General features: G+C 35.0%; 1 protein-coding gene across 7 annotated transcripts in view; it reads right to left on the bottom strand.

Moving 5' to 3' along the window:
- The window catches only part of GSTCD (glutathione S-transferase C-terminal domain containing), a 133,679-nt gene that overhangs the window by 111,800 nt on the left and 9,354 nt on the right, over window positions 1-12,525 (bottom strand). For 5 of the 7 annotated variants that reach the window (XM_060104490.1, XM_060104457.1, XM_060104506.1 and 2 more), the window contains exons 2-3: window positions 5,973-6,413; window positions 4,642-5,109 (exon numbers count right to left, since the gene is read on the bottom strand). In XM_060104490.1, coding sequence (XP_059960473.1) covers window positions 4,642-5,109; window positions 5,973-6,392 — 888 coding nt within the window. In that variant the 5' untranslated portion in view covers window positions 6,393-6,413. Of the gene's footprint in view, window positions 1-4,641; window positions 5,110-5,972; window positions 6,414-6,759; window positions 6,834-12,525 lie in introns of all 7 variants that reach the window. The other 2 variants (XM_060104472.1, XM_060104481.1) reach the window with 1 other exon arrangement.

Below are 12,525 nucleotides of genomic sequence, written 5' to 3'. Positions count from 1 at the left end.
GTCAGATGCTTTCTCTCCAGCACCACCACCAAACTTCAATTTCTTTAAAAATTAGAATGTTCTTGCTTCTTTGTGAGAACTGAATGTTGTTTCCATAGAAACAGTTATAATGTTACAAACAGATTATGACTTACGAACAGATAAAATGAAAAGGTCAAGTCACAGAAAATCTCTACAAATGTATCTAGCAATAATCAGTGCCAAAACAGGAGCCAGAAAGGACGAAAATTAATGAAAAATTTCACACATATATATAGTCTATTTTAACTGGACTTTAAGGTTAAATAAGAATTGATTATAAGAACAGGGTTTATGTCTAATTCTCTTTGTATACTACAAGCGCTTAAAACACTGCCTTGCAAAAAATACTGGGTGAATGAACAAATGATCAAGAAACCATTTATTGACCTCAAAGAATAATCCCCTAAATTAGTGTTTTTCAAACTGCTGCTTACAACCCATTAGGAGATTTAAAAATCAATTAAAAAAATTTTTTTAATGAAATTAAATAGAAAATATCAGAGTACATAGCATGTAGTAAGGTGGGTTATTTTCTGTTTATATATATCTATATTCATATATATAATATAAAGATGTATATTTGTTTTTGTATGTTCAGTCACCTTGTAAAATGCATTATTTACTGTGAAAAGTAAAAAAGTTTGAAAAATACTGTCTAAATGGTACTCTGGGAGCCAAAAAGTTTCTAATTCTCAACAAAATACTTAATTGTCTGGAAACAGATTATGTGCTATGGGAATTGAGCTTTAAGCCATGATAAATTAATCAAATAAGAAATTTCTCATTTCCTCACCTTTCCTTTACTCCCTTTGGTAGTGATTTATTCTTACTTGTTAGACGCATATGACATCTTTCCCTCCTTTTGAAAATAAGTTGTGATTAAACAACAATAATTCATGTTTAAAAAATTTGAGGAGTTCTACTCTGCATGACAGGTCATCCCATTTAATCAATATGCCAGGCTGCTCTGCTAATATCCAGACAGCTCAGGAGGTACGGCACCACATTCATTAATTACACTTGAGAAGATATATTTATGGATGAGGCTAATGTTAAATGTGTGAAATGAAAATTAAATTTGTTCCTAAGAAATGATTTGTAAAAGATGTTACCTGGCTGATAAGATCAAAATATTATAAATACCAGAGTTACTTAAGGACAAGAAAATAATTTATTCTCAAAATATTGGTAAAAAATTGCTATAAGACCACAAACTGAAATCCTAGTGGCTTTGTATTTAATTATAGCAAGAGGCAGAAAAACTTGTATGAATAAAAAGAGAAGCAAGATATTACACCTATCCAAAAGATCTCCTCCTCTGCATTACTTTCCAATCACTTATTATATAAAGTATTTTGTAATTCTTTTATGTCATTTCCTCAGTCATGTCTACCCTTTCAAAAACACATCATAACCAACAAATGTTTAGGTGAGCAGTGTAAGCAGTATAAAAAATAATAAACAACCTGTCTAAATGGAAATTTAATCCCAGTTCAGGGTCTTTTCTTACCATCTAGAACTGGTGAGTTAAAAATGAAAATTCTTAAGGACCTAAGGAATAGGACAGGGGATGGAAAATATAAATTAACTACGGCATCCATAATTTTTGCAATATGCCATCCAGTAGTGAGATTCCCATTTTATTCTCAATTTTATGCCAATGGGAACAGTGAAAGAGGTACTTAACATAGGTATTTTTGCTCAAAAATCAATTTCTACAATGATTTTACTTTAGTAATAAACACGTCATACTTTTAAAAAACTAAATTCAAAGCATTAGAAGTTAAAATGTATTAAGTTAAATCATAAATATTCAAATTACAAAAATATTTCATAAAATGTCAACTTCTCTGTCTTCCAGGAGTAGAATAATCTTTTAAATAGTTCTATCAAAGTGTACCTGTTTAGTAGCAGTAACTTAAAAATAACTATAAAATTTTCTGGTATCAGAGAGAAGCAAGATTTTGCCTTAGTATGGTTATTCATTGTTATTTCTCCCATCTGCTTCCTATTCTGTGTACTAGAAGGTTCTAGCAAATAAAGGGAGGGGGGAATCATAAGATGCACTTTAATTTATTCTTTTTTAATCCATTCCTGAAACTTTCCAGAGGAGAGGATTTTATCAGGCACCTTCCAGGAAGAACTGTTGGGCTATCAGTGGTTAACTTTGCAAACTAACATCCTATGAAAAGGAAGAGAAGCTTGGAGCAGAGGTTTAGATATAACACCTTAGCCTCTCTCCCTGCTGTTGTTTTGCATATTTGGCTTTATTCTGTTTAGCAAAACTCAGTATTTTCCCTAACTCTTCTAATTTTGACCTCTGGTATACCAAACCTTGAATTAGCAAAATTGACTGCTCTTTCATATTCTTATCTTATTCCTGTGGCTAAATACTTTGGCCCTAGATTCAACTCCATGTTTCTGATCCAAACCTAGTAACTTGAACTTCATTCCTGATCATGAACTTGATCTTAATTCTGATCATTTGGACCACTACTCCATCACCTCAATGGTGTGTTAATACAAGTATAAAGGCTCAGCTTCATAGCCACCATCTGAACTGAAATGGCTGCTTCGTAACCCAAGATGACTTACAAGAGGAAAATAAATACAAGAGAAATAACACCAAAGCTTTAGCAAAGAAAGATTAACTCCTGAAAGAAAATGTGATGATCTAGGAAAAATACAAACAAACAAAGGAAAATATTTAGAGAATTAGTTTACATAATGTCGAAACAGAAGAATTTAATCATAGAATACATGTAATAAAAAAGTTTTCTGCTATTTTAAACTGAGATGAAGACAGAGTTCCTTAGTTGTATCAATATTAGGTAGACTTACTCAGCAGTGGTCAGGCTGATGTCCCACCTGATTGAAGGGGGAAAAAAATCCTCTCAATTAGGAACACCTCCACCTCAATTGATCCTCATCAGGTAAACAGTATTTTAAATTAAGCTAAAATTAAATGCAATTTAGCTGAAGATAGATGTCTGGATAATGATCTAAAAATAACCTTTATGCAGGTGAATCCAATTTTTTATGTTTTGTTGCCTTTGAAAGCAAATAATCAAGTCTTCTCTATCACCTTGTTTGATTTTCTTTGTAGCACTTACCATTATTTAAATATGTATTATTTATTTGTCTACGTGTTCATTTCTATCTTCCCTATTTTTCTATTTCTATTAGAATATTAACTCCATAAGGGCTGGGACCATTTCTGTCTTGTTCATCACTGTATTCCTAGTGCATACAACAGGGCATGACATATACAGGAGGCTTTCAATAAATTTCTCAAATGAATGAATTAATGGTTGTGCTGCTTTGATTCGATTTTCATGAAATTAGGAACAAATAGTTATCCAAGGAGACCAAGAAGCCATGAATACCAACAGTATTTCCTAATATGCACCAAATGACTGCTCTAATGATTGAAGTCGGTAGTAACAGCAGAGGTGGGGGACTGGGGCGAGTCAGGGACAAGAGAATTTAGAAATCGTTTGACTACGAAAAAGAAAAAATCTACGTTTTTCTCCCCACCCAGGCCCATGGACAATATGAATACACATGACATTTACAATACTTAATCAACATCTAAATGATTCCTAGATCTCTTGTTCTCACATCCTTTGATTCTGAAGTTATTTTGGTTTCTAATCTTTTCTCGTTTACATTTTAAAGAAATGAGAAATGTTCTCTAAGAAAATGCCAATTGATTAATGCCACCTAACTTATTAGTGAAGCCTGGTCCCCAAATATATAGATTTTCGTTAGAAATCTTTTCTCATCTGTCAGTAGAGATGCCTGAAGTGTTGGTGATATATAATCAAAATGAAATCTGATATCTGATTCCTTAGTAAGGGAAAGGGTGAAATGCTTCAAAGTGAGAAAAATGCAGTTCTGGAAAACCAACTGGAAAGCTGCAGAGAGCTCTAGCTTCCCATGTTCACTCTGATACTACTTTTACCTTGTCCTTTTTCCCTCCATAGACAGAAAAAAAATACATACATACATTTATATATGTATGTATATAAATATGTATATATATGTACACACACACATATATACATGTATGTGTACCTGAACTGAAAAAGGAAACTTTACATATATAATCTCCTACAGCATTGAATAGTACTGCCAGCTATGTAACATAACAGAGATGAGGGTAAAATATTTCTGATTTAAAAATATCTAACATAATGAAATTAGCATTTGAAGAGACTACATAATTATAAAATATAGCTGACAAGAGTTTTTAGTATTTTAATACTGGAGCCTCTAGTATTAGAAGGTGATCACCACAGCATTTTAAAATTAATAATCATAACAAATGCTAATGTTTTAGCAACTCAGAACTAAAAGTCATAATAATTACTAACATGTATTGAAAGCAACTATGTGCCAAACATCGTTCACACTTTACACAAATTGTCATTTATTCCTCACACTGATCCTGTTAGATGGGCACTATTATCATTTCTATTTTGCATATAAGAAAACGGAGACAGATATTAATAACTTGCCCAGGAGCATAATGGTATTAAGAAATGAAACAGGGACTCAAACCTGGGCAGTTTATAGACTGAAACATACAGCAATGTATCCACTCCTGATAAACCTTACCAAAAAATGATGGATACAGGGCAAGAGCACAATATCTGCCAAAGTGAAGTACAGGCCTTCTACAAACACATGGTCCAGAGGTGGAAGGTCAGAAGCTTTCGCTTTTCTAACGTGAGCAGGCTCCCTGTTGGCAGGAGCTGGTTCCTCATGTACTGTGAGCTTTGAAAATGCCACTCTCAGTTCCAGGCTCGCCGATGAAGAGTCCACCTCTTCAGATGTTTCCTGTCTATGGACCTTGCTCTTCATTTCTTCCTTAGCAAGGGAAGGCCTAACCCCAGCAGCCTTCTGCTGCTTCAGCTTCTGCCGCCGGAGTTTGTCATCATTATGTACCCTAACGGGCTCACTAAGCTTCTTCTCAAGCTCTAGTATTTCCGCAGGGATAGTTGGGGGCTGGTCAGAAGGTTCTTTGAGAAAATTCTCAATAGCTAAAGGGATGGTAAGTTCGCATAGCCTGGTCCACTGACTAACCTGCAAAACAAAACAAGAAATGAAAGGATTCTTTACTTTCAACGTAGCTTGAAGAAAAATAACTTTCTATTGGGAAATAAGACTGGTTTAGAGAATTTAAGTCTTGAGCTAAACCATCTCTGGGTTAGGCTTTTACGCTCTATCAAGAGACATTACAGTGCTTCAGAAGTGGTAACATTAAACAATGGAGGTTCAGCATTCCTGTATCTCGAACATATGCTATTCTCCTGTGTCCACTTACCGAATAAATCCTCACTTCCCAAAGCCTTTAAAGTACACTCCCGCTAAAAAAGCTCGGTTCTGAAACACTGCTACTTTGAGCTCCTGTTCATATGTAAAATCCCCTTTAAAAATCCTCAGAGTAATTAAAAAGTAAAAAAAAAAAAAAAAAAAAAAAAGAGAAATCTTTCCCTAAAAATAATGTCTCTAAACCTCATAAATTAAATCTTAAATTCTTATCTTCCAATACTGCGCTGAAATATCGGTATACGTGAAGGGCCATTTTAACTCTTTCATTGGTTACTGTAGTTTTTTTTGTTGTTGTTGTTGTTTTTGCGGTACGCGGGCCTCCCACTGTTGTGGCCTCTTCCGTTGCGGAGCACAAGCTCCGGACGCGCAGGCTCAGCGGCCATGGCTCACGGGCCCAGCCGCTCTGCGGCATGTGGGATCTTCCCGGACCGGGGCACGAACCCGCGTCCCCTGAATCGGCAGGCGGACTCTCAACCACTGCACCACCAGGGAAGCCCTGTAGTTTTTTTTAAGTAAATTAAATTTTATTTTCCAACAGAAAGTTCAAATAAATATTCAAGTGAATGTGTTGTCACTTATGGCTTTAAATAACAGAAAAGAGACATTATACTTACTTCAGCACAGGCTTTCAAGCAAGTCTTCTTAAAACCCAGAAGTTCCAAAATTTCCTTCTTTGAGGGGTCTGCTTCATATGATTTCTGAATTATGTGTCTCAGAACAACAGCAAGTCCTGCTCTACAGAAATTGTCTGGTCTTTCTACTACTGCAGGTAAACAGCAATTCTGGACTATTGGTGGAAGCTCTTGCCTTGAAATAATCTGTATTTCAACATCCTCAGACAGTACATTTTTAAGTAGTGAAATGCCTGTGCTTTCTCCAGTGAGGACTAAGCAAACTTTGAAGATTTTGCAGTCACAGTATGATAACAAAAATAAAGTTATAGATGTATGAAAAGGAAAGATGCACCCTTCTTTTTGGTGAGAAAAGTCCAAGTATAGATATTCTTCTGTAAGACTTTTCTTAATGCCTTTCATTTTCTTCTTTCATTGGGTTACCTGAAGCATAAATTGAAGTGGTTATAGGTCTTAGAATATAGCAATTGCGAAGCTAAAATAAAAGATGAACATTTTAAAAACATTTTCTAGAAATCAGCAGGGATTTGTGATAGATATGATTCTACAAGAATTGGTTCTTGGAATGAATAAATGGCTTCCGAAAGAAAGATTCCTACCCTGTCCAATTAACTAGTCTTAAGGGTGATTTTATATCCAGCTCCTTTAAAAAGAGCATACCTCAGGTGCTTTGCAATAGAACTCTCCCAGTCAAGTATTGATACTTTGGGGTCTCACAGATGAGAACAAAAGATGAATAGAATGGGACATAAGAAATAACCAAGAATACCTAGAGTTGTCTGGGGATAATAGCTCTGAGAAGCTTGATGATGCTGGTCCTTCCATACTGCTTGTTTTATGCCCCTAAAATATAATAATTGAGGGGGGGGAAATATTCATTCTCTCATAAGAAATGGATTCTCCTAAAGTGAATTTTGATATGTGATGAGCTATTGTATGCTGAATCACAATAGAAAAAAATATTTGAAATTCTCCATAACTTAGATGTTGATAACTGAGATATCTCAAAGTTAACATGTCCAAAATCAAGTTCCTTATTCTCTCCCTACCCCCAGAACCTGTTCCTCATGTATCTTCCCCACTTCAGTTAATGGAACACCATCCTTCAGCTCTTCAGGCCAAAAACCTGGACAATCATTTTAAATTACTCTTTTCTTTCACACCCCCATAACTAATCCATTAAAAATTTATTTTGGCACTACATTCAATATATACCTAGAATCTGATTATTTCATTCCATCTTCATTGCTTCCACTGTGATCCAAGCCACCATCACCTTTCTTCTTAATTATAGCAATTGCTTCCTAACCCTGCTTTCCATCCTCTAGTCTATTCTCAACATAGTAGCAAAAATGATACTGTTAAAAATGAAATAAAATCATGTCACTTCTCTGCTCAAGTGCTCTAATGTTTTCCCATCCTACTCAGAGAAAAGGCAAAGCTCCTGCAATGGTCTACAAAGATCTCCTTGATCTAATTCTCTTTGTCTCTTTATCCATCTCATCAGCTCTCATCTTCGCTCACTGCTTCAGCAAAAGTGGCTTATTGTTCCTCTAAATCACTAGGTACATTCCCACCTCAGTGCCTTGACACTTAATATTTCTAGTGCCTAGAACACATCCATACCTCCTTTAAGTACCTACTCAAATATCAACTTTTTGAGATGTTCCCTTGCTACTGTATTTAACTTGCAAACCCCAACTCCCACTTTCCCTGAAAAAACATTTCCATCCCCTTCTATGCTTTTCTTCACAGCATTTATTACTATTGTAACATACTACATTATCTATTTTGGTCTTAGCCCAATAGAAAGTTCCATGAGAGTACAAATTTTATTTTATTCACTGCTATGCTAAAACAGGGCCTGCTATATGTCTATGTATGTGTATGTGTATATATAAATATATATATACACACACACACACATATATATATACATGTATATATATGTGTGTGTGTATGTATATATATATATAGTCAAGAAATATTGAGTGAATGCATGGACGAATAGACATGTTGGTTATTTTAAAGATGCAAACATACACAACCTTGTGGTCAAATTATTGATGGGTGTTTTCAAGTCACAATACTTAAGACTTTTGTCAATTATGACTTTTTGTTTGATTTCTACATTTCCTGGGTCTAAAATTCCCCATGTCCTGGGCTCCCCTGGTGGCGCAGTGGTTGAGAGTCCGCCTGCCGATGCAGGGGACGCGGGTTCGTGCCCCGGTCCGGGAAGATCCCGCATGCCGCGGAGCAGCTGGGCCCCTGAGCCATGGCCGCTGGGCCTGCGCGTCCGGAGCCTGTGCTCCGCAACGGGAGAGGCCCGCATACCGCAAAAAATAAAAATTAAAAAATAAATAAATAAAATAAAATAAAATTCCCCATGTTCTAATACATAAACCAAAATTCCAAAACTGACACTAGATGGCACTCTTTAAAAGCATTCGCCATGTAACAGGAAAATGGTATATTGGAGAAAAAATTATTTTAAATTATTTAAAAATTATGTTAAAAGCCTTTAAAAAGTACACATGCAACTCTTTCTTTTAAGTGTATTTGAAATATTAGTGTACCTGAATTTTAGGGTGCTAAAATTTACTAAATTTCCTTTATATTCTAAATTCCTTAGATTTTTTTTTAATCAAAAGCAAAATAGTTAAGTACTCTTTAATCATCTTGGTCCTCAACTTTTTTATTAAAGGGCTAATAATCCATTATAACAAAGGGATATAGTTAGTAAAGTACTGTCATGGAAAACTTCTATGATAATGCAAGTGATCACCAGTGTTTTATCTTATATTTCTTTTGTTAAAACATAACAGATCTGAACCATGGTTTGTTACTTATTTAAAAGATTATCTACGGGAAAATTATTTCATGTAATTTAAAAGCAACAACGCTTTAACCCATGGAAACCATTTTCTCCCTGAGCTAACTTAATTACCTTTTCGATTTTTTTTTCCCCCACATAGATCTGATTTTAAAACAAAATATTAAAGGGCATTTGTTAAAGCTCACAGGCAAAAGAAACCAACATTTTGTAGAAGATCAATAGTCTCTTTGGAGAGTTTATCCCTATATATCTATTGCTGATTAATTTACCAATCCTCTTAACTCCCTTTGTTGACAGTGGGATGCTATAAAGAAGATCCCTAAATGTTTCCCCAAGAAGCAGATTTAAAAGAAAACATAATTGATTTCCTCATTTGCCCAGCAGTCTAGGAAATAGTAATTAGAGACTAGCCCTGCTAACACTTAAAAAAAAAAAACACCACACAAACAAAAAACTAAAAACAACATCATACTATTTTACAGCTTTTGATTTAGGATATGCAGAAACATTTTTTTAAAAATTAGAGTACGTGTATATTTGCCACTTCCCGAGGCACATAAGAACCTTGAGAATTAACTTTTACACATTCTATAAACTTTTTTTGCTGTGAGCACTTAATAAATGCTAAATGTCAACAAAATAGAATAGCAATAATCTGCCCTTGGAGATATCTAAAAATTAATGAGATACCTACGAGAAAATGCAATGTACTGTTGATTCTTTTTAAAGATTTTTTTTTGATGTGGACCATTTTAAAGTCTTTATTGAATTTGTTACAATATTGCTTCTGTTTTAAGTTTTGGTTTTTTGGCCACGAGGCATGTGGGATCTTAGCTCCCCGGCCAGGGATTGAACCCGCACTCCCTGCACTGGAAGGTGAAGTATTAACCACTGGCCCGACAGGGAAGTCCCAGTACTGTTGATTCTTAACATAATTTATTTCTTTAAATACAGATGTTGGGTTTTTTTTTTCTTCCTCTTGAAGATTAAAAATGTTACTTAATGATCTTAGAGTTAAAAAAAAATACTATCCCTGGGCAATTTCTCCACATTAAATACTACTGTAATTTCAAAAATAAATATTAAATATTAGCAAACCTGTACAAATTTGATATCTGTTTTCAGATTGTACTATGTCTTTAATTTTTCAAGAAAGTAGAACACAGTTTTTGCTTAAAGTCTGCAAATACTCTCAAAAGAAACCTTTTTTTTTCTTCTTCTTCTCCATTTCTACCTAGAGAATTCCTTATTTTATTACTTTTATGTCATGAGCTTTAAAAAAGGTAGGTGCTGTGGAATCATCCTCTGGGTCTCCAACACACGGAGCTGGGGGCATAGCTCTTGTTAGTCCAGACTACATTCCTGCCAAGCACAGAAGTGCTGTATGTCATTTGCTCTTTCTCAGCTTTGACAGGTGCCACACTGCAACTGTTCCTGTGATGGAGTGAGAAAGCAGCAGACAACACCACAAACTTGAGATACTGGACAGAGCTGATGGAGTGTGCATCTCCTCCCTGGAAAGGCCAGCCTGCTTGGGAATGTTGCAGAGGGAATAAAAACAGGTAAAAAGAAAATACTTAAGCCTTGGTTTCATTATTTGGGAGTCTTTAAAGATATTTTTAAACAAACGAAGTAGTCACAGGTTTAATTAGGAATTTAATCTTTTTTTTTCATTCTCATTCCAATTAATATATCTTGGTGTTGATAAAATGAAACATTTCACACATGAAAGGGGAAATGAGTTTTATAGGTGTTTTCTTATCTAAAACCATTTTACTACTTTACTCCTTGCATATGTATATATAGAGAGAAAGAAAAAAATACCATAAGTGAGTATGAAAATAAGCATACTTCTCTGGAAGCTAGAAAAATAGTTTAAAACTTTTGTGCTCAAAATTCAAGTATGGATCTATGGCAACTAAATATTACATAATAGATAAATAAGTTATATATTATATATAAAGACCAAAAAGTACACAACTGCAACTAAATATTAACCAGTTGATTGTTTTTTTTTTAAATAAGAAATTATCACTGGGCCTGGGATTTGATAGGAGCTTAATAAATGTTAAATGAACAAAGAATACAACTCTAAATAATATTATGTACATTTTATTGTCCACCAGCTATGTGCTAAGCACACAGAACTTTTGTGCACTACTTCAATCCTAATAATCCTTAAAAGTACATTTTACTCCCACTACATAGATAAGAACTGTACTTCAATCCAAAAGCATTATTTGAATCTATAAAGGGATCTTATTGGAAAACATTAAGGAATAGGAATTTTTCTAACATGAACAGCACTACTTTATAAACTTCATACATTGAAGTATATTGCAATTTTATTACAGCAACAATTTCACCAGAGTGAAAATCATCAGAAATTATGTTATTCTAAGCAACTGTTCTTGATAAAAACCTCCATGCTAAAGGTAGAGTTATTTGACAATTCTCAGCACTGGATTAAGTTTTTTGATAGTTCCTTCCTAATTCCCTTTATTGGATCCTCCTCAGACCTCTTAGTGACCTGTAGCTCAGTACTTTACCCTATTCTCAACTTACACTCACCCCTTTGATTACTGGCTTTCAAAATTTGATCATGCCACACAATAAGAAATAAACCTTATAATGAAAGTCATTATACACTGAATAATACTGAAACAAAAGAATCACCAAGAAATATCCTACCACATGAGATATAACTGACAGTTCACTCTGCTTTTTCTTTCTTCTTCTTCTTCTCCAGGGTTGTTTTATTGTTTTTAATGTTGGTTAGTACTCACTAAAGTGATTCCATGACCTATGGGCCACAACTTACACTACAACGGCACTACCCGAGGTGATCTACAGTGCCATAGGGTTAAATATCATCTAAGACTCCTATACTTACCTCAGCCACAACCTTTCCCCTGAACTTCAGACTCCTATACATGTATCCTACTTGACATCTTCACCTGGACATTTTTCTAAACCTCTTCCTCTTTCCTCATTCTTGATAAAACAGCAATACTATTTACTCACATGCTTGGGCCCATAATTCTGAAGTCTCACTCAACTCCTTTTTTTCTCTCTCTTACCCTACTATTTCTACCTTTGAAATACATGCTAAATCTAACTTCTTAGCACCCCTGCCAATAACACCTAATCTAAGTCATCACTAGCTCTTACAAAGACTACTGCAAAAGCCCATTAACTATTTTCCTCCACTCAACACAACTGTCCATTCTGCAACTATAGTCAGGGTGATCCTTTAAAAACATAAATCAGACCATGTCCTCTGTTCACAACCATCCAATGGCTCCCCAGAACATTTAAAATAAAATCCAGATTTCCTATCATGGTCTCTAGGGCCTGATGTGACCCTAGCTGTGTTTCTTTTTTGACCTGATCTTCTACCCCTCTTCCCTCTTGTTCACTTCCCTCCAGCCAGTTCTCCTTGCTGTTCTGGGAAGATGCCAGCAATGTCCCCACGCCTGAGAATTTTGGTACTTGCTATTCCCTCTGCCTAGAATGCTCTTCTCCAAGATATTCACATGGCTTGCTCCTTCATTTCACTGAGGTCTCTGAATATTAACTCAGAGCAGTCTATCCTGAGAAAAAGGACTCCCATCACTTCCTAGCCCCTTATTCTGCTTTCTTTTTCTTTACAGTACTTATTATCTCACATATCTCCAATGCTGAAGAGTACTCAAATTT

The sequence above is a fragment of the Mesoplodon densirostris genome, chromosome 1 (genome assembly GCF_025265405.1).
Source record: "Mesoplodon densirostris isolate mMesDen1 chromosome 1, mMesDen1 primary haplotype, whole genome shotgun sequence".
Lineage (NCBI taxonomy): Eukaryota > Metazoa > Chordata > Mammalia > Artiodactyla > Ziphiidae > Mesoplodon > Mesoplodon densirostris.
The sequence above is the reverse complement of the archived record's forward strand: the minus strand, read 5'-3'. Positions and strand labels throughout refer to the sequence as shown.